The sequence below is a fragment of the Nothobranchius furzeri genome, chromosome 11 (assembly GCF_043380555.1).
Source record: "Nothobranchius furzeri strain GRZ-AD chromosome 11, NfurGRZ-RIMD1, whole genome shotgun sequence".
NCBI lineage: Eukaryota > Metazoa > Chordata > Actinopteri > Cyprinodontiformes > Nothobranchiidae > Nothobranchius > Nothobranchius furzeri.
The window spans coordinates 1,624,269-1,645,187 of NC_091751.1; the positions used below are offsets into that span (position 1 = coordinate 1,624,269).

A 20,919-nucleotide genomic window follows, 5' to 3' on the forward strand; every position below is an offset into this window, starting at 1 on the left:
TGTCTTCTCAGTGAATCCAAACGGGTAAAAATGAACAGCAGTGAGGTAGAACATTTTATTATCATGATAAAAATGATGTAAAGTACTTGGATTAGTGGGTTGTTCCTCTCACCTCCACCGAGGCTTCTTATGAGTTCATACAGAGCATCTTCGACTGGACCACTTACGCTGTTGGCTTGTTTTTCAATTTACACACAAACAACAACTCAGTTTACAGCTGAGCAGTTTTTTAAGATCAGATAGTTCCTGACGGCTACGTTTAAATGGTTTTTTAAATATAAACAAGAAATCTGACTTTAGATGATTGAAAACACGACTGATTGTGAGGGGGCTTGTGATGGCATGCCACCATAACCAGCATGGACTCCACCAGCACCAGCCACTGGTGCTAGGAGCGGCTCCTCTCTCATCTCAGGTACTCGTACACGTCAGCATTCACAGCTGCAACACCCAAGATCTCCATGAGCTTCAGGAAGTGACGCGTCAGGCTCATGATCACCATCTCTGATCTGTAGGAGGAAGTGGAGAGGAATATTTGATGCCTCTTCATGTTGCGTCAGACTGATGTTTGTGAAGAGACGCAGAGAGAGTCACCTTAAAGCAACTTCAAACTTGAAGCCCTCCCATGTTGTCCTCCACCAGCTGAAGATCCGCAGCCTGGGCAGCACCCCCATCTTCTCCGCCTGGATCTTCCCCCAGCCTCGCACCGCACTTAGAAAACAAGTAAAATTAAATTAAACTCAAGTATTTTCCTCCAGGCCTCTGAGTGGTCTGCAACCTGGATCCCTGGAGCCAAAATGGCTCTCAAAGCTCATCTTTATAATACATGTGCAGTGGTCTCTAGTAGGAGTAGTTATCTGAGGAAAAAAAGCTCCAGTGCATCTGGAGACGTGTAGATGTTTTGTTTACATTTTACTCATAAGTATGTGAGCCCCCCCCCCATGCAGGCGTAGACCTCTACCGACCTTTTGGCCATGACGTAGTAGCGGTCCACCGGCGCCCCCAGGGTGATGTTGATGCTTCTGACCGTGTTGATGTTCCGGAACACCAGCAGCATGGGCCGAGGCATGAACTTCAGCACCTGCATGATGCTCTCAAAGCGGTTGAGGGCCATCTCACGCATGTAGGCGGTCTCCTCTCTGCTCAGGATGTTGGACAGACCCAAAGTCTGCATGTTGATGGGCCGCTGCAGCAGCATCTCACAGAACAGGAAGTACTCTGCAGAGTAAAGGCCAATCAGGGAAAACCCAGCTTTGGGAGGCGTGTTCAGTTAGGCACCAAAGTTAGATATGGTCCTGCTTCTCCACCTTTGACTCCTAGAGCATCAGAGCATGTCTTCATTGCTGCATCATCTCTCAGGACAATGGCCCGCCACAGCTTACACAAAGCCTCTCTGTCACTAGGGTCAAAGGTCATCGTTAAGAGGATATGAATACACCAAAGCATCGCTGAAGCAGACTGAGCCGAGCCTTACTGTTCACTCAGGTATTCATACAAGCCATGGTCCAGTAGCACCAACTCTGCCCGTTTATTTGGACCTTGTCTCACCAGAACTAGAGTGGGAGAAGGAAAGAATCAGCTTTAATGGTTGATTTACGTATCATGAAGTATGTGCACCAACCATTTCCAGGATGAGGGTCTGCATGGATGAAACCGGTGTAGAAGATCTGCTCTGCAAAGGTCCTGATCAGTTTATCTGCCGTCTGAAATGAAAGGCGGGCTTGAGTTTAGGGCCACGCAGAAAACATGGGTTGCCTTTGAAAAGTGAACGGCTTACGTCTTTCAGACTAATTCCTTGCCGCTTGATTTCTTCCACGTTGTTGATTTTGCAGCCGTTGCAAAACTCTGCCGTTAGCACCCTCTATGGTTCAGGAAACGGGATCAAGCTCACAAAAAAGACAAAGTTATCTTCTGCGACGGAAGTAAGCCTCACCTTGCTCGTTTGCTCCCAGAAGACCTTCGGTACCACTAAGAAATGAAAATGCTTCAGCTCCTCCGCGCACCTCTCAGAGTTTCTGGCTTCATTCTCAAAGTCCAGCTCTTGAGCCAGAGTGCCCTTCAGGTCCTGTGATGGGGATGTCAGAAAATACTGATGCGCTGAAATATCGCAAAGTTTTTGGGGAGAACTTTAACAACTCAAACTCCCACCAGTAGTTGGCAGCAGTTTTTCCCACCTTCATTCTGACAGAACAGTGATTTTGTTTCCTTCAGTGAAAGGTAGATCCATCCGGCTCATGCGTCACATGGGCTGATTGAGAATTTTCCTTTAATAATATTCAGTTTAAAATAGCAAATATCTCCCTGGTTTTGGTGTATCTATATCTTTAGCTATAGATAACATATCTATATATCTAGGAATTTAGCTATGTAACTATATTTATCTACAGATATGTATCTTGTCCCTATTTTGTGACATAAAACCTACAGGGAGTGCAGAATTATTAGTCAAGTTGTATTTGAGGAATAATTGTATTATTGAACAACAACCATGTTCTCAATGAACCCAAACAACTCATTAATATCAAAGCTGAATGTTTTTGGAAGTAGTTTTTAGTTGTAGCTATTTGAGGGGGATATCTGTGTGTGCAGGTGACTATCACTGTGCATAATTATTAGGCAACTTAACAAAAAACAAATATACCCATTTCAATTATTTATTTTTACCAGTGAAACCAGTATAACATCTCCACATTCCCAAATATACATTTCTGACATCCAAAAACAATACAAAAACAAATCAGCGACCAGTATAGCCACCTTTCTTTGCAAGGACACTCAAAAGCCTGCCATCCATGGACTCTGTCAGTGTTTTGATCTGTTCACCATCAACATTGCGTGCAGCAGCAACCACAGCCTCCCAGACACGGTTCAGAGAGGTGTACCGTTTTCCCTCCTTGTAAATCTCACATTTGATGATGGACCACAGGTTCTCAATGGGGTTCAGATCAGGTGAACAAGGAGGCCATGTCATTAGTTTCTCTTCTTTTAGACCCTTTCTTGCCAGCCACGCTGTGGAGTACTTGGACGCGTGTGATGGAGCGTTGTCCTGCATGAAAATCATGTTTTTCTTGAAGGATGCAGACTTCTTCCTGTACCTCTGCTTGAAGAAGGTGTCTTCCAGAATCTGGCAGTAGGACTGGGAGTTGAGCTCGACTCCATCCTCAACCCGAAAAGGCTCCACAAGCTCATCTTTGATGATACCAGCCCAAACCAGTACTCCACCTCCACCTTGCTGGCGTCTGAGTGGGACTGGAGCTCTCTGCCCTTTACCAGTCCAGCCACGGGCCCATCCATCTGGCCCATCAAGACTCACTCTCATTCCATCAGTCCATAAAACCTTAGAAACATCAGTCTTGAGATATTTCTTGGCCCAGTCTTGACGTTTCAGCTTGTGTGTCTTGTTCAGTGGTGGTCGTCTTTCAGCCTTTCTTACCTTGGCCATGTCTCTGAGTATTGCACACCTTGTGCTTTTGGGCGCTCCAGTCATGTTGCAGCTCTGAAATGTGGCCAAACTGGTGGCAAGTGGCATCTTGGCAGCTGCACGCTTGACTTTTCTCACTTCATGGGCAGTTATTTTGCGCCTTGGTTTGTCCACACGCTTCTTGCGACCCTGTTGACTATTTTGAATGAAACGCTTGATTGTTCGATGAACACGCTTCAGAAGCTTTGCAGTTTTAAGACTGCTGCATCCCTCTGCAACATATCTCACTATTTATGACCTTTCTGAGCCTGTCAAGTCCTTCTTTTGACCCATTTTGCCAAAGGAAAGGAAGTTGCCTAATAATTATGCACACCTGATATAGGGTGTTGATGTCATTAGACCACACCCCTTCTCATTATAGAGATGCACATCACCTAATGTGCTTAACTGGTAGTAGACTCGAGCCTATACAGCTTGGAGTAAGACAACATGCATGAAGAGGACGATGTGGACAAAATACTCATTTGCCTAATAATTCTGCACTCCCTGTATTGTGATATACATCGTGTAGTCTCCTTATATAGTATAATATATATATCTACATATACATATATATATATATATATATATATATGTATATGTAGATATATATATATATATATATATGTAGATATCATATTGGTAGACTCTAGCCAGTACACACACCCCTATTGTACAAGAATGTAAACAAAACAGCACAACATGAACAACAACTCTCTGTTGGGTATGAACAACAGCGGTTAACTGAGGGTTTGTGACTATTTCTCTACCTTGAGGACCCATCGGAATCCAAAACTAGGGTGCATGAATTTGATGACGTCCAGAAGGATCTCCAGAGTTCTTATGTCTCCATCAAATCGATCCCTGAGGTCAATGTACTGAACCTGTGTGGACCAGAGAAGGTTTAGGTTAATAAAAGCAATCAACCAATATGGATTTTTCAGTTACTGATATTGATGCCGATATGCAGAGGTCAGTCAACTGGTGGTTGATTTGTACAGATTTTCCACCTTATCTGCTAAAAACAGTTCATGCTAAATATTTCAGAAACTGAGTTTAACCGAATGCTGAATCTTGCTTTTGTGCGTTGTTCAGTATTAAAATCTATATTTTTCATGGCATATGACCCTAAATGTCTCTGATTGGACCATTAAAGCATGCTTAAAAACTAAATAATACAGAAAAGAAAGAAAACCAGCTCAGCTCATGTTCATCTAAATATATTTATGATCATTTAGATGAGTTTTTGTAACATTAATGCTAGAAATAAAGCTCCATAAAGTGTTTTTTAATTTAGTTTCTATTTCTGTAAATCATCTCAGGACGCCTGCGTAGTTCTCGGTGACCCACAGGGGGTCCGGACCCTAGCATTGGGAACCATTGTTTTAGAACATTCATGTTTTTTCAGGATTGTAAATACACATTTAAATAAAATTCAGCACTAGGGTGCTCACGGATGTGCCTGACTTTAAATCAGCTCTACTAAAGAGGTATATCAGCCAATGACGACACATAAAAATGGTAAACATTGGTTTGATGTATCGGTCTTTCCCTGGTTAGTAATAATAAATGTTCACTCCACCTTCACAGCAACAGGAGTACCGTCGAACAGCTCTGCCTTGTGAACCTGAGCCAGACTGGCAGCAGCTATGGGCTCATAGTCAAACGACTTAAAAAGCTGGTCCGGGGTTTTGTTGAAGTCTTCTAGGAAGAGCGCGTCCACCTGTGGGAGATGACCAGACAGGACGAATCTCACTTAGTCCCTCTGCTGCAGCGTGTGCTTCGTTCTTTGTCCCACCTCTTTGTACTTCCTGTTCAGAGCCTTGTCCTCCAGGATCTGCAGCGTGCGGATGTACTCGGGCGGCAGCAGGTGGTTGAAGGAGCACAGACCCTGGCCCAGTTTGATATAGATTCCTCCATTCCTTGTGGCTCCTTCCACCATGTACTCTGCTGCCCTCTGGTGGCAGGCTGACATCTGGCGCTGGTAGGATGGGCTGTTCTGGCGGAGCGGAAGACGAAACCAGCTTGAGCTACTAATAAACTTCTGATCAACATCAAACATTGATCCCATCCACTCTGATGGCATGAAGCTTACTTCATCCAGTCCACGCAGAGTCACGTTGGTGGTCCACCAGTAATCCACGGAGATAAAGACTCCCACGGATAAAGACCTGAGGGCACAGGCAGAGATGCCACTGGGACTTTACAGGTTTTTTTCTTTCCTACAACTCGTAACGGATCGTATTTATGTGATTTTCTGGAAACTTATTTAGTAAAACATAAATATCAGTAATTAAGCCATATGCACAACACGGATAAAAGCCAGTGAATCATGCTGGCAGTTTTAACTTTGATGTTTTCTGAACGTGTTTCTTCGTGCGAACAAGAGCAAAATCAGTTCCAAAAGACTCTGTTCAATCAGCGTTGTAACAAAGTTCTGTTGAAATTATCGAGTAAATAAAAAAACACAAACACACCTGAAGAAACGTCCAAATCCCTCAATCACGATTCTCATCTTCCTCCTCTGCCTGTGGTCTGACACGGCATACTGGGCACCCACCACCACAGGTACGCTGACTGAGAGGCCTAAAAGGGTCTTCCATAGCAGCTCTCTACGTTTCCGCTCCCTGGAAGGGTTAAAACAGTTCTGTTTAACTAAGGAAGAGGATTGTTGAGGGTATAAAACTCTCTTTGACACCTGAGTGAGCAGAAGGATCTGGTTGTTTGGAGAGGCAAACCATGATGTGAAGATCTTTGTAGAAGAGCCAGGTGGTGACTGCATATTCTTAACTGGGAAACAAAAAAACAAAATCCTTTGTAACCCAGCAACACACAGGTAAGCTGATAGTGAGAAAAGATCAGATTAGTAGGTTTGGAACAGGGATTCAAGCATGTGTGCATGTTTATATACTGAGAGGGATGGGAATGGAGTCCCATCAAGGCCAGTCCGGTGTTGTTTTTGTACGCTGACTCAACACGGGACAAAATGTCTTTACTGCTGACAAATTGATTTACAGATAACGGGGGGTGCCAGTGACCTCCACATCAAAGGTGGTTTTCTGTCGGTCCAGTGACACCCTCGCAGGGTGGCCAGAGGGGGCCATGGCCACCCCTAGAAAACTGTTGGCCACCCAATTATGTTTTAGTTAAAATGTATTTAAATGTTATTAAATTCTATAACAATTAAATTGGAAACAATAATTAAAATAACAGCATAAATTGTCTTTTTTTCTAAAATGTTTCTATTTCTCGGATTTTAGGTAAAAGTGTTTTTAATGAGAGAAATTGAAGGCACAGAGCAATGCGCAGCTACAGGCTAAAGCCTGATTCATGCTTCTCCGTCAGAGCGGAGACACGCAACACCATTATCCGTCCTCGCGGGCCTGCCGGAGAGCTCCGCAAGGACGGACAGAGTCTAGCTCTCTTTTCTAAACATCCATCCGTCGAGACGGACAACGCAAGCTTGTGATTGGTCAGGACGCCGCTGTTGTCTACACCGCCGCCACTGCGCCCTCAAAAACATAAAGAGAGCCGAGCGGCAGAAGCGGAGCAGCTTGAAGAATACCTCGCAAAAAAAAACCTAAAAATATGAACGTTTAATCCCCCGTGACTGGAGGAGTGAAAAGATGCGCAGCAAGCGTTTTATTTGTGGATGGAAATGACAGGAAACGTGGGTTTCGAGGTGGCGAGCGCATGAAGAGGTGGAGGAGAATGAGAGACAAATATGTCCGTGTTAAAAAGTCTCTTATATACAAAAAACACAATATAAACACACTATCTTGGACCGATACATGACAGGATACCACAGAACAGCGCTACGCCCTCTGCTGTCCTGGCGGGGAAGTGCATTGCAACGCTCCACAGGAGACGGAGAACATCTCCGTGCGTGTCTCTCCCTGTTGGAGCTGATGGAGAAGCATGAATCAGGCTTAAATCCTCCATTATTTACCACAGGAACAAATTTGGTGCCATCTCAAATTTTGCACTGGCTCCCCTCGAAGAAAACTTTCTAGGAGCGCCACTGCGTCAGGCACACATTTAGACCCTTGAGGACCACAGATGTACTGGACCAATCAGGAGCTCAGAGTAACGAAGAGACAGTTTTTGTTTAGTTGCCAAACTGAGATGGAACTTCAAACAACAGATGTTTTAATGCAGTGAAATATGAATAAATAAATATATTAAGTTGAATTAAATGACTATCAACTTGCACATCTAGCTTTACTAGTTGCATAGCTTGATGATAGCTAATAATCGTTAGCTGTTAGTCAACAGGTTAATATCAATGACTATCTTTGCCAAAACGATCTAGACATAGATTCAGATTTTTGTTTATTTACCACTCCAGAAGTCCCCCATGTCATGCTTCCCTCTGATAATATTAACACCCTGCTCACAGCCGTGAATTCTTGTCAAAGAGGTCGCCAGCAGTCTGAGAACCTTCTTCAGCTAACACTAGCATGACTTTTGGTCAGAAGACTGGAGTGCAAGAGAAACCGCACCCACCCACTTCCGTTTTCGTCTTCTTATTTAAAAATAAAATCGTGGAATCCGCTGAGTCCAATATGAGTGCATGTCCTTATTTTATACAGTTGGTAAACACGCACAACTTTCTGTCATTTTGAATTGTAAACTGGAATAAAGTGCACAGAAGTAAGTTTGAAAGTCCAGTGTAATACACGGTTTTGAAGACCAAATGTGTGATCCATTGAATTTTATCAGCGCTTTTAATTTGAAGGGCAAGTAGAAAAGTGTCCCGTTCTTCCTGTCCGCCTGCTTACCGGTGTCATGTCGAAAAAAGCACCCTAGCCATGAAGCGTAAGATTTGACGTCAGTCCAAAATCTGCAAAGATTCTATTACTGTGTGCTTTTCAGTGTAAATACGATCATCTCACTTCTAAACAAAATTAAAATTACTCCCCGTAAAATGTGGTGTTTTAAAAATCGTATGTAAAAAATATGCAACACAACCTGATTGACATCAAACTTTCATTCAAATGTTATTTTCAAACCTTTTCCCTGACCAGTGTGACAGGGATACACTTTTCGGCAAACCCCTAGCTTTGCGACGTGCGTCGCTGCAGTGTTGCGCTTTCCTGTTTACGGGCGGGAAGAGCGAACGAGACAGCAGCCACGGTGTTTAAATCTCCAGGACATTTGTTTTATTGATCAAACACGTGATTCGTTTGCTACATTGACACACTGGCCATCGCGAGGTGGGTTTGATACGTATAAAGTGGACTGGTGCAGAAAACGAAAGAGGTTCTGGAGACTGCAGGACAGATGGAGGATCCTCCTGCTGATTCTGGTGGCGGCGGCGGCGATGCTGCTGCGGAGGGCCCCGCAGTGCAGGTGGCAGATATGTGCTCTCCCAGCGGGGCTCTCCCTCTGCGGCTTCTAGAGTGGAAAGTCAAGCCCGGATCTCTGGTTAACGTGGACTCTGTGCTGGCACTGTGTGCTCCCATGCCTCGGGAGAAGGGGACGGGGGCTGCCAGGCTGCCCGAGAAGAAGGTGAAATCAGACCGTTCTGGAGTAGTGAAGGAGCTAGGTTGTCAAGTTGGACAAATCATTCCTCCAGGGTGAGTCGCTCTGTTTACTACAGCACACCCCTTCTAAGAAAATCTACAGCCAAACAAATAAAAAAAAGTTTTGAAAATACTTTTTTGAAAGCATCCCTGCTTGAACGTCAGTTAGCCAGTAGCTAACACGGCTAACTTGATTAGCATTGTTGCTAGTAAGTTAACCCTAAAACAACAGTTGTCTTGGAAGTAAGAGCGGAAGTTCGTATACGTCAGTCTCAGAATTGGTTTTAAACGTCGTATTGTGAATTTATCCAATATATTATGGAACATGTGTGGAAATAAAAGTGTGTGCGATCACCGCTGCTGTAAATTCAAAGCTGCGTTTTTCAAGAAGAGCAGGCGATACTTTTATTTTGAAAGCACCACCATGCTGGGCAGTGTTGTGGTGTGTTTGAGTCAACAATCAGATCAATATAGGAAGAAAACAACACGTTTGCACAGTGCTGTCAGGGACGTTTTCAGGTTTTAGACAGTCAGGAAACAGGAAAATCATTACCTCACTCTTCATTTACTGATATAAACCTGAAGTGATGTAATTATATTATTGCCTATTCTTGTGGCCTTCAGGTGCATTTTGTAAAATCCTACTTCAAACAAAAAAAAAACCATGCTGTTTTTTTATTTGCAAACATGACAGCTTGATACTAATCAGGATTTAACTCAGCCTTAATTGTACTACAATAAAAGTGTTGCCTTCATTGGATGAATCAGCTTTATTTAATTTAATTCTAATTACATAGCAGCACCAGTGTGTGTGTAGCCCATTTATTTGTAATAGTGTAAATAGAGACAAACATCTATATGAGCCACAATAGCTGAAATACGTGTTTAATAAACATGTGGGTGCTGTAATAATTGTTTTATTCTCTCACCATCTGTCTTTTTAGTGGTGTCATCGTCAGGATTGAACAGTGCAGCCATCCCATTGTCATGAAGGGCTTGTGCGCCGAGTGTGGCCAGGATCTTACTCAGTAAGGACACATTGACTCAGAATCTACTTGTTTTCAGCTGTTGCTCCTCCTTTCCCAGTTCCAGATGTGGATGGACATTGTTTCTGTTTAGTTATTGTTGGACACATGCTGATCATTTAAAAAAGTTGGTAAAATAGGCTGAATAAATGTCATGTTGCAGCGAGAGCAGTGTTTGGTACTAGGGCTGTCGCGGTAACCGCAAAAATGAAATATCGCGATATGAAGAAGCCCACCGCGCTGCATCATGCGCCACCGCGATTACTGAACTTGGTTCAACTCAATGATGCATGTTGAGAAGGATGGCTGCACTGGTATCAAAACGAAACGTTACTTCGCTCCTTTGGGAGCACTTTGGTTTTCAGTACGTCAGCTGCTGCGCAGCCAGAGTCCTTGGCCGAGACAGAGCTGCCACCAGCGGCAAAAATAAATAAATAAATAAATGCTCGGAGACCTGCTGAAGTCCCGGACAAGCACTGCTTCTGCAACCGTCCCGAAGAGAGTTGGAGCCGAGCTGGAGCTCACTCGCTACCTGCAGGAGGAATGCATCCACCCTAAAGAAACCCCCTGACATGGTGGAGCAACAACCGGGAGAGATTCCCTTTGCTCGCCAGAGTCGCACGCAAGTACGTGTGCGTTAGCGCAACGAGCGCACCATCCGAGAGGGTTTTCAGTGTTGCTGGAAATGTTGCCACCCCTCTCAGATCCTCTCTCAAACCGTAGTTAACATGCTGGTTTTCCTTGTAGGTAACAAGGACGTGGCCGAGCTATAAAGCACCGTCATTCGTGTGTGTGAAAGTGAAATGATAGTGCGCCCGCCCCCCGGCGCGCGCGCGTGCGCCCGGTACATGTAATTTTTTATGCTTGATTTTAAACAACTAAACAAAATGGGGACTTGTTTCTTATTTGTTAGATGCTGCAGCCAAATTTGCATTTAAAAGTTTAACCTTCTCCTGAATTTTGTTGTTTTTAAGTTCAGTCGGACTCCGACTGTCGGAGAAACAAACGTTACTGCGATCTGTGTTGTTACTGCCCTTTGATCTGCATTCAGTAAAGTGTTATTAAAGAAGGCACGGCAATTTTTAACCTTTTTTAAATGTGTAAACATTATGTTTAGATAGTACTGCAATAAAAAAGGGCTGCAATAATATCGCACACCGCAATATTAAGCCACCCTGAATCACCGCAGGAGGAATTCCTCAACCGCGACAGCCCTATTTGGTACTGGGTGTTGTTCTGTGTGGTGCCAGCGGGTGGCACCAGAGATCACACATGGATGTTAGGTGACTTTGATGCATTTCAAGGATGTTTATATAATTTCTGCAAGGTTAGCATGTTACATATATTTAACCAAAAACAAGACTCAACACCGAGTCGTCATATAATCTGATACATGGCTTTTGCTACGCTGGGTACAGCAAACACCCAGGTGGTAAGGGTTCATTCTTCCTCATCAGACAATAATGAGTAATAAAAACAACATATGAGGGGAAATTATGTTATGATACTGAATTGCCATTTAAAAGCAACGGATAGATTTTTTTTGAGAATTTACATGCAAACATTAACTATTTATTTTGTGTGGTGCATTTCAAACTCCGACTGCTAGGTGGCAGCAGTGTGTACCACCTTCATTCTGACGGAACAACCAGATCTCGCGATGACACGAGCTGTGTGTTGGAAGTGTGTGAACCGAGTTTTCCAGTTAAAATTTTGGGGGGTTCATTTACAATTAAACCTAATCGATCAATAATCAAAATAATGAAATCATAAAAGTCTCAACTGTTTTCAAACACGCTGCTGGTAGAACAAGAACAAAAGCTAAACCAGAAAAATGTGACGCTGCATGTATTTAATACAGAGACCTCAGCAGTGAGATAAAATGTCAGGGCATGCTTTTGTGGCTTAATGAGTCCACGTTGGGGGCTCTGGACGCTGAACTGCTGCAGGCATGAATGCATGCATTTGCATGTTTGTAATAAATCCTTTCAGTCACAATCTGCTGAAGGGTCTGAGAGATGCACAGAGGGCAGAACTCCTACTCTCTCTCTCTCTCTATCCCATCGTAGGCTCCAGGGAACAAACGGGAAGCAACAAGTTCCCATCTCCACAGCAACAGTCTCCATGGTTCACAGTGTCCCTGAACTGATGGTCAGCTCTGAGGTGAGTTATATGATGGAAGTGTGTGTGTGTGTGTGTGTGGCTTCATATAGCTTTATTAGAAAATTTCACTTGCCTGCAAATCTGTGAAAATTACAACATTAAACCAATAACACTCCAATATTATGTGAGGTTATATATATACATGTGTGTAGTTGAACTTTATCCTACATTGTCCTTTGTTTGCATTAATTTGCACAGCAAGCCAAGCAGCTGGCCAGAGAAGACCAGCAGAGACTCCATCGAAACAAGAAGCTGGTCCTCATGGTGGACCTGGACCAGACTCTGATCCACACCACTGAGCAGCACTGCCATCGCATGTCCAATAAGGTAAAGCCGGCGCCTGCTGGTGCTCACAATAACATCACAATAATGAGACTGTTATGTTACAGTGGTGCTGTTAAAGCAGCAGTCTGGAGCTTTCCCCCTTTAGGAATCGTCGTCGTCGTCTTCCTCCGCTTATCCGGGTCCGGGTCGCGGGGGCAGCATCCCAATTAGGGAGCTCCAGGCCGTCCTCTCCCCGGCCTTGTCCACCAGCTCCTCCGGCAGGACCCCAAGGCGTTCCCGGACCAGATTGGAGATGTAACCTCTCCAACGTGTCCTGGGTCGACCCGGGGGCCTTCTGCCGGCAGGACATGCCCGAAACACCTCCCCGGGGAGGCGTCCAGGAGGCATCCTGACCAGATGCCCAAACCACCTCAACTGGCTCCTTTCGATCCGGAGGAGCAGCGGTTCTACTCCGAGTCCCTCCCGAATGTCCGAGCTCCTCACCCTATCTCTAAGGCTGAGCCCGGCCACCCTACGGAGGAAACTCATTTCGGCCGCTTGTATCCGCGATCTCGTTCTTTCGGTCATTACCCAAAGCTCATGACCATAGGTGAGGATTGGGACGTAGATCGACCGGTAAATCGAGAGCCTGGCTTTCTGGCTCAGCTCCCGCTTCCCCACGACAGATCGGCTCAGCGTCCGCATCACTGCAGACGCCGAACCAATCCGCCTGTCGATCTCCCGATCCCTCCTACCCTCACTCGTGAACAAGACCCCGAGATACTTAAACTCCTCCACTTGAGGTAGGACCTCTCCCCCGACCCGGAGGTGGCAAGCCACCCTTTTCCGGTCGAGAACCATGGTCTCAGATTTGGAGGTGCTGATCCTCATCCCAGCCGCTTCACATTCGGCCGCGAACCTACCCAGCAAGAGCTGAAGGTCAGAGCTGGATGAAGCTAGGAGGACCACATCATCCGCAAAAAGCAGAGACGAGATTCTCCTGCCACCAAACTCGACACACTCCACACCACGGCTGCGTCTAGAAATTCTGTCCATAAAAGTGATGAACAGAACCGGTGACAAAGGGCAGCCCTGGCGGAGTCCAACCCTCACTGGGAACAGGTCCGACTTACTACCGGCTATGCGGACCAAACTCACGCTCCTCTGGTAAAGGGACTGAATGGCCCTTAACAGAAAGCCACCCACCCCATACTCCTGGAGCGTCCCCCACAGGGTGCCCCTGGGGACACGGTCATAAGCCTTCTCCAAATCCACAAAGCACAAGTGGATTGGTTGGGCAAACTCCCATGCCCCCTCCATCACCCTTGCAAGGGTATAGAGGTGGTCCACAGTTCCACGGCCAGGACGAAAACCACATTGCTCCTCCTCTATCTGAGATTCAACTATCGATCGGACCCTCCTCTCCAGTACCTTGGCGTAGACCTTTCCAGGGAGGCTGAGGAGTGTGATCCCCCTATAGTTGGAACACACCCTCACGTCACCCTTCTTAAAGATGGGGACCACCACCCCGGTCTGCCACTCCCTAGGAACTGCCCCCGATGACCACGCAATGTTGTAGAGACGTGTCAACCATGACAGCCCTACAACATCCATAGCCTTGAGATACCCAGGACGAACCTCATCCGCCCCCGGGGCTCCGCCGCTGTGTAGTTGTTTGACTACCTCAGCAACTTCTGCCCCCGAGATCGGACAGTCCATCCCCAGGCCTCCCAGCTCTGGTTCCTCCTCGGAATGCGCATTGGTGGGATTGAGGAGCTCCTCAAAGTATTCCTTCCACCGTCCGACTATAGCCTCAGTTGACGTCAGCAGCTCCCCATTCCCACTGTAAACAGTGTGAGCGAGTTGCTGCCTTCCTCTCCTGAGGTGCCGGACAGTTTGCCAGAACCTCTTTGGAGCCGATCGATAGTCTTTCTCCATGGCCTCACCAAACTCCTCCCACGCCCGAGATTTTGCCTCGGCAACTGCCACTGCTGCACCCCACTTGGCTATCCGGTACCTGTCTGCTGCCTCGGGAGACCCACAGACCAGCCACGCCCTGTAGGCCTCCTTCTTCAGCCTGACGGCTCCCCGAACCTCTGGTGTCCACCAGCGGGTACGGGGGTTGCCACCACGACTGGCACCGGCCACCTTACGACCACAGCTAGCAACAGCCGCCTCGACAATCGCAGAGTGGAACAAGGCCCACTCGGACTCAATGTCCCCCACTGCTCTCGGGACGTGGTCAAAGCTCTGCCGGAGGTGGGAGTTGAAGACCGTCTTGACAGGTTCTTCTGCCAGGCGTTCCCAGCAGACCCTCACTATGCGTTTGGGTCTGCCAGGTCTACGCGGCATGTTCCCTTGCCATCTGATCCAACTCACCACCAGGTGGTGATCAGTTGACAGCTCCGCCCCTCTCTTCACTCGGGTGTCCAAAACATACGGCCGCAGGTCAGATGATACGACTACAAAATCTATCATCGACCTGTGACCTAGGCTGCCCTGGTACCAATTGTACCGATGGGCATCCTTATGTTCGAACATGGTGTTCGTTATGGCCAAACTGCGGCTTGCACAGAAGTCCAATAACAAAACACCGCTCGAGTTCAGATCAGGCGGGCCGTTCCTCCCAATCACACCCCTCCAGGTCAAGCTGTCATTGCCCACGTGAGCATTGAAGTCCCCCAGCAGGACAATGGAGCCCCCTGATGGAGCACTATCTAGCACTCGTCCCAGGGACTCCAAAAAGGGTGGGTACTCTGAACTGATATTTGGCCCATAAGCACAAACAACAGTCAGGACCCGTTCCCCGACCCGAAGGCGCAAGGAAGCTACCCTCTTGTCCCCCGGGGTAAACCCCAACACACAGGCAGAGAGTCTCGGGGCTAACAAAAAGCCAACCCCAGCCCTCCGCCTCTCACCCGGAGCAACTCCAGCAAAGAAGAGTGTCCAACCCCTCTCCAGGTCTCGGGTTCCAGAGCCAATGCAATGTGTCGAGGTGAGTCCGACTATATCTAGCCGGTACCGCTCAACCTCTGCCACAAGCTCCGGCTCCTTCCCCGCCAGCGAGGTGACGTTCCATGTCCCAAAAACTAGTTTTCTTGTCCGGGGATTGGACCGCCAAGGCTCCCGCCTTGGTCTGCCACCCGATTCACATTGCACCGGACCCTTCATGTTCCTCCTGCGGGTGGTGGGTCCACAGTTGGACGAGCCCATGTATCCGGTTCGGGCTGGGCCCGGCCGGGCCCCATGGGCGAAAGCCCGGCCACCAGGCGCTCGCTCACGGGCCCCAACCCCAGGCCTGGCTCCAGGGTGGGACCCCGGTAACCCTCCGGGCCGGGTACTCCTTTAGGAATCGTGTGTGATTATTTTTGAATCTGTACAAGTTAGACTCTGACCCTGTGATATAATTTAGGTGATACTTCATTTTTATTTTTATTTTTTGCAAAGCCCAAACCCTGTTCCATAGAGCCCCATGCTATTAGAATTGAGAGGTGAATAAGCATTAGCCAGTAGCATCAGTAATAGTAAAACAACATGTTGTTGCTTTGTTGGCTGGGTAGAGGCGGAAGTAGTTAGAGGTGTGATACATTTTTCCACCTCTAGGTGGTGACCTCAGAGAAAAAACACCTGGGGTGTTTCTCAATGTCAAGGTGCCTTGCGAGGCGATGTCTTGCGAGGTGCCTTGCTTACAAGGACACTGTCCTTTTTTGGTCAAAGAAAACGGTTAAATAGAACAGACTTGCATCACGTGACCGCGGCTTCCACGGCGGTCATGTGACACGGGAGATAACATTATATTTTATATGTATTAGTTTCAATATAAATATTTAACAAGCTTTTACTTTTTAAATTGTGTATATGTTTATTAAATTAAATATATAAGTGAGTTGCTACCCGCTAGCCACCGAAGCTGCAGCTACTAAGCTACTAACCAACCACAGGTAACTTCTTTGGATCTAAAAAAACATTTTAAATTAGCTGACTTACTTTTAAACTTGAAAATTGTCCCCGAAGTAGCTGCCGGCTTCTGATCCGTCGTCCTTTGGAAAATACCGTGGTGTATTCTGGGTAATTTTTGACCAAGGCTAGGCTACAAGACACCTCCCGTGTATCTTTGCTCAGCTAGCTAAACGGCTAACAAATGGAGAACACACGCCTCGGTAGAACATGAACATTGGAACCGATTGGAACACATCTTGGTGGCTCCTGATGATGTATCTCCTTGGCAACCGGGGCGGGGCGGGGCCAAGACATCCAGGCAAGGTTGAGAAAACCCCAGACTTATGCTTTAAGTATGGCTGCAGACTCAGACTCGCAGATTCAGGCTTCTGTTCAGGGGCCTGAGGCTTAGGACAAGGAGGTCAGATTACATTTTGTTGAGAAGTTTAGGTAGAAAACATGCTCTGGTTTCATTAAACTAATAGTTTAACAAATATTGTGCTCCATGTTCAACACTCACTCTCTGCTTGTGGTCCATGTGGGTTAGCGATGAAACCAGGGGGCGGCGCCGTCTCAACAACAGAAGAAGCTTAAATCTGCAGTTGGCCTTACTCTGCAGTCTCCAGGTCGCTTTAAGGGTCTTTTAATTAAGAAATCCATTTTTATTTAGTTTTGAGTATTCATTCTATTCCTAAGCCTAGTCGAGCTTCCGTCCAGACTACATCAACTGATTTGATCCCATGTTGGAGACTCGTCATCAGAGCTGCTGATGTCTGATCTGTGCTTCTCATGCTCACCTCTCCTGTTCCGCTGTTTCCTGCAGGGCATTTTTCACTTCCAGCTTGGGCGAGGGGAGCCCATGCTCCACACACGACTGCGCCCACACTGCAAGGAGTTTCTGGAAAAAATCACCAAACTCTACGAGTTGCATGTCTTCACATTTGGGAGCCGGCTGTATGCACACACCATTGCTGGTAATGGACTTTTAACTTTTTACTTTTTAGCAGGTTAGGGATCATTTCTTTTTTTAGATAATTATTTAAAGTGCCGATCCTCTCAAAAATTCCTTTTAATATAACATTTTCAGACGTAAATATCTGCCTGCACCTCTTGTTTGTGTCCAGAAGAGGGCGCTGTCTCCTTTGTGTCCAGTTTGGGAACACTGCTAGGTTGAGGATGTTTGTTGCTTTTAAAGCCAAGAAGATTATTTTATATAAACATTGTTAGTTTGGTTGTTTAGTAAAAGGTTCTGGAGCTGGATTAGGCTTTGCAGCATTTCTCCCCATGAACATTTCACAATAAAACACAAGTTTTATTATCATATGTGGAGTTTTAAGGGGTGTGTTTATACAGCCTGTTATTGGCATTCGTGCTACAATCTTTCACCAGAATAGAGGCAGACTAGTTCGGTGTTGTTCCATCTCCATGTGATGAATGTTTAATGCATTTTGAATTGGATTTGACCTCTGACCCCATAGTTCAGCTTGGTCCAGAGCAGTTGTGTTGCTGGTGTCTGTTCCTGCAGCTTCTACAGAGCCTGTGTTTGTTTCTCTCTGAAGCATTTATACAAACTGAACATTTCTGTTAAAATAAAATAGTAAGAAAGAGAAAAAAAATATAGAAAAGGTGTTTTTAAAGACCGTTTTGCTTTGTTAGTGCTTTAATAGTTAAAGCTTCTTGCTGGATTATTTCTCTTATCCGATGGCGCCATCTAGTGGCTGACAAGCATATCACACTCCTTCCGTTTTTTTAGGATGGCGACTTCACGTTTCTGTTTCTGAATGTGCTTCTGTAGCCGCCACGTTGTCTCATGAGTATTATTCTCATGTCATGTTGTGTTGTCATATATTTATATTTTAGAGACCTACTTGTCCGTGAAAAGTTCATCAGCTCTGCATCAGCCCAGGCATTCCTTAAATTTGAAGCAAGTAAGCGGTAGTCTAACGCTATTGGTTAGCTCTGGTCGGCGCTCATTGTCCTATTGCACGGAGCTCTGCGGGTCAGGGGGCGTGATTAGCAAAAAAAAAAAAACTTATTGCTTACATTAAATCACAGTACATGATGAGATCATCACTTTTACGAATTTCTGACAAATCATACATCGTTTCTGAAATGGGAAAACTCCGGAAAGCTACTTTAAGCAGTTTTCCCGATTCTACCTTCCACTGGTTGAAAACAGAATTACAAGCTAGTAACCTGCTAACACAGAGCTAACGCTAACACAAGCCAACTGATACTAAATCAGCCACAAAACAAAATAAAAACATCCACACTGTTGGACAAAATAATATTTATTACATAGAAGTCCTGTAGCAGCAAAGCCAGGTCACTATTAGTCTGTGAGGTCATAGCCTCCATTAGCTTCTTTAAACGAGAGTAGGCCGTGCTGATGCTAACTTCGGTTTTAGCTCTTTGCTTCGCCTCCAAAGTTATTACTTTCTTACTTTTACTTCCAGGCTCTGTCATGAGGCCAAAAGAAAAAAAGAAAAATTAATCTTTTCAACTGAAAAGGCTAACTGCTAGCCTTTATATTAGCTACCAGCACAGTATACAAATATTGCTGTAAAGCAAGTTAAAGTGTTAAGTGCAGTTTCTGGTCAGCAGAGGCTGACAGAGATTGGTCCGATGTGAAGTCAGTCAAGTGTGGGCCTCAAGAATCACTGAAACCAGTTTGAAAGCAATAGCTTAAAGCAGGGGTGCTCAATCCTGGTCCTGGAGGGCCGGTATCAAGAACATTTTCATTGTTCCTTTGTTCCAACACACCCGGTTCAGTGATGTATCTCCTTATCAAGCTCTGCTGAAGCCTGTTAATCACCTGCTGATTGAAATCAGGGGTGTTGAAGCAGGGAAACAACTAAAACATTCTGGATAGCTGCCCTCGGGGAACACGATTGAACACCCCCTGGTTTAAAGTGTTTAAAGGCGTGGAACACTCAGTTAATTATTACATTTGCATTGGTCTCTAGTAGGAATAAATGCATTGTAGGTCATACTCTAGAAGCCATGATCAGAGATGAGCTTCAGACGGCAGGATTTGGAGTCTTACTTCCTGATATTTGGACATTTCTTCTCTGATTGGATAACAGCAAAGTGACTCTACCACTGACTCAGTTTGTTCTGCAACGTCAATGTTTTATCTCCACGAATAACACAAGTCTGAAGAAGTTCTGCCGTGTGGTGGAGTTGCTAATGCTAATGATTAGCTTCTTCTAGCCAAGGCGTTCTCTGCTGTTTCCTGGACACTAAACCAACAACAGCCGTCCCCGTCATGAGTCAGGATGAGTGATGCCATGAATGTTAAGAGAGTGTGTGACGTAGATCTGCCAGGCTTTTCGAATCCTAAAGTTTTACCGTCTATTTTCTGTCAGAAGCTATTGCAGGAGATAGATGTAGGAGACTATATATATGTTCGGTCTGTGTTAGGGCTGGGCGATATCGCTTAAAACCAACATTACGATATACTGAGGATTTCACCTCGATAACCATAAATGGACGATAACTACAGGTGTGTGCAGAAACAAAAGTTGCCCACTAGGTGGAGCTGCCACATGTTTTATGTTGAGTCACATTTTTACGTGACTCCGGGTGGTACGGCTTCTTCAACGAACGTTGCCAACGTACACACACCTTTTAATTTTTCTATTATCAAATTTATTGACATGGGAAATATTTTCTGGATGAGTCACAAATTTTGATAACGATACTTTTTTTATTTATTGCCCAGCCGTAGTCTGCATGAGGAACTCAGAGTGACTGATTATATCCATTTCATTTCCATTTCCATCTTCATCCGCTTATCCCGAGTCGGGCCGCGGGGCAGTAGCCTAAGGCGAGAGGCCCAGACTTCCCTCTCCCCAGCCACTTGGGCCAGCTCCTCCGGGGGAATCCCAAGGCGTTCCCTGGCCAGCTGAGAGACATAGACCCTCCACCGTGTCCTGGGTCTACCTTTAGGTCTCCTCCCGGTTGGACGGGCCCGGAAAACCTCACCAGGGAGGCGTCCAGGAGGCATCCTGACCAGATGCCTGAGCCACCTCAACTGGCTCCTCTCATGTGGAGGAGCAGCGGGTCTACTCCGAAGCCCTCTTGAATGATCAAGCTTCTCACCCTATCTCTAAGGGAGAGCCCAGCCACTGCGGAGAAAACTCTTTTCGGCCGCTTGTATCGGCGATCTCGTTCTTTCGGTCACTACCCAAAGCTCATGACCATAGGTGAGGGTAGGAACGTAGATCGACCGGTAAATCGAGAGCTTCGCCTTCTGACTCAGCTCTCTCTTCACCACGACAGACCGGTACAACGCCCGCATCACTGCAGACGCAGCACCAATCCACCTATCGATCTCACGCTCCAGCTTTCCCTCACTCGTGAACAAGACCCCGAGATACTTAAACTCCTCCTCTTGGGGCAGGACCTCATCCCTGACCCGGAGAAGGCATTCTACCCTTTTCCGAATCAAGACCGTGGTCTCAGATTTAGAGGCGCTGATTCTCATCCCAGCTGCTTCACACTCGGCTGTGAACCGCTCCAGCGAAAGCTGAAGATCACG

General features: G+C 46.0%; 2 protein-coding genes across 5 annotated transcripts in view; one reads left to right on the forward strand and one right to left on the reverse strand.

The window, feature by feature from the left end:
- Positions 1-41: 41 nt before the first annotated feature.
- adck5 (aarF domain containing kinase 5) lies at positions 42-8,474 on the reverse strand. Of its 2 annotated transcripts, XM_015940665.3 has the most exons (15): positions 7,801-8,474; positions 6,159-6,250; positions 5,938-6,087; positions 5,556-5,631; positions 5,259-5,459; positions 5,043-5,183; positions 4,231-4,344; positions 1,934-2,065; positions 1,778-1,861; positions 1,622-1,703; positions 1,475-1,553; positions 1,308-1,399; positions 966-1,218; positions 595-711; positions 42-509 (listed from the first exon to the last, which is right to left on the reverse strand). In XM_015940665.3, exons 1-15 carry the CDS (start codon positions 7,822-7,824, stop codon positions 407-409), a joined length of 1,740 nt encoding a protein of 579 aa, XP_015796151.3. In that variant the 5' UTR covers positions 7,825-8,474; the 3' UTR covers positions 42-406. The 2 variants fall into 2 exon arrangements, with proteins under 2 accessions (XP_015796151.3, XP_070412271.1); XM_070556170.1 differs by lacking the exons at positions 5,938-6,087; positions 6,159-6,250; positions 7,801-8,474 and having other exon boundaries at positions 5,259-5,484; positions 5,556-5,615.
- Positions 8,475-8,534: 60 nt separating this feature from the next.
- Positions 8,535-20,919, forward strand: part of ctdp1 (CTD (carboxy-terminal domain, RNA polymerase II, polypeptide A) phosphatase, subunit 1) — a 111,448-nt gene continuing 99,063 nt past the window's right edge. For all 3 annotated transcript variants that reach the window (XM_054734661.2, XM_054734662.2, XM_054734663.2), the window contains exons 1-5: positions 8,535-9,039; positions 9,930-10,013; positions 12,080-12,173; positions 12,372-12,500; positions 17,200-17,350. In XM_054734661.2, coding sequence (XP_054590636.2) covers positions 8,744-9,039; positions 9,930-10,013; positions 12,080-12,173; positions 12,372-12,500; positions 17,200-17,350 — 754 coding nt within the window. In that variant the 5' untranslated portion in view covers positions 8,535-8,743. The remainder of the gene's footprint in view (positions 9,040-9,929; positions 10,014-12,079; positions 12,174-12,371; positions 12,501-17,199; positions 17,351-20,919) is intronic.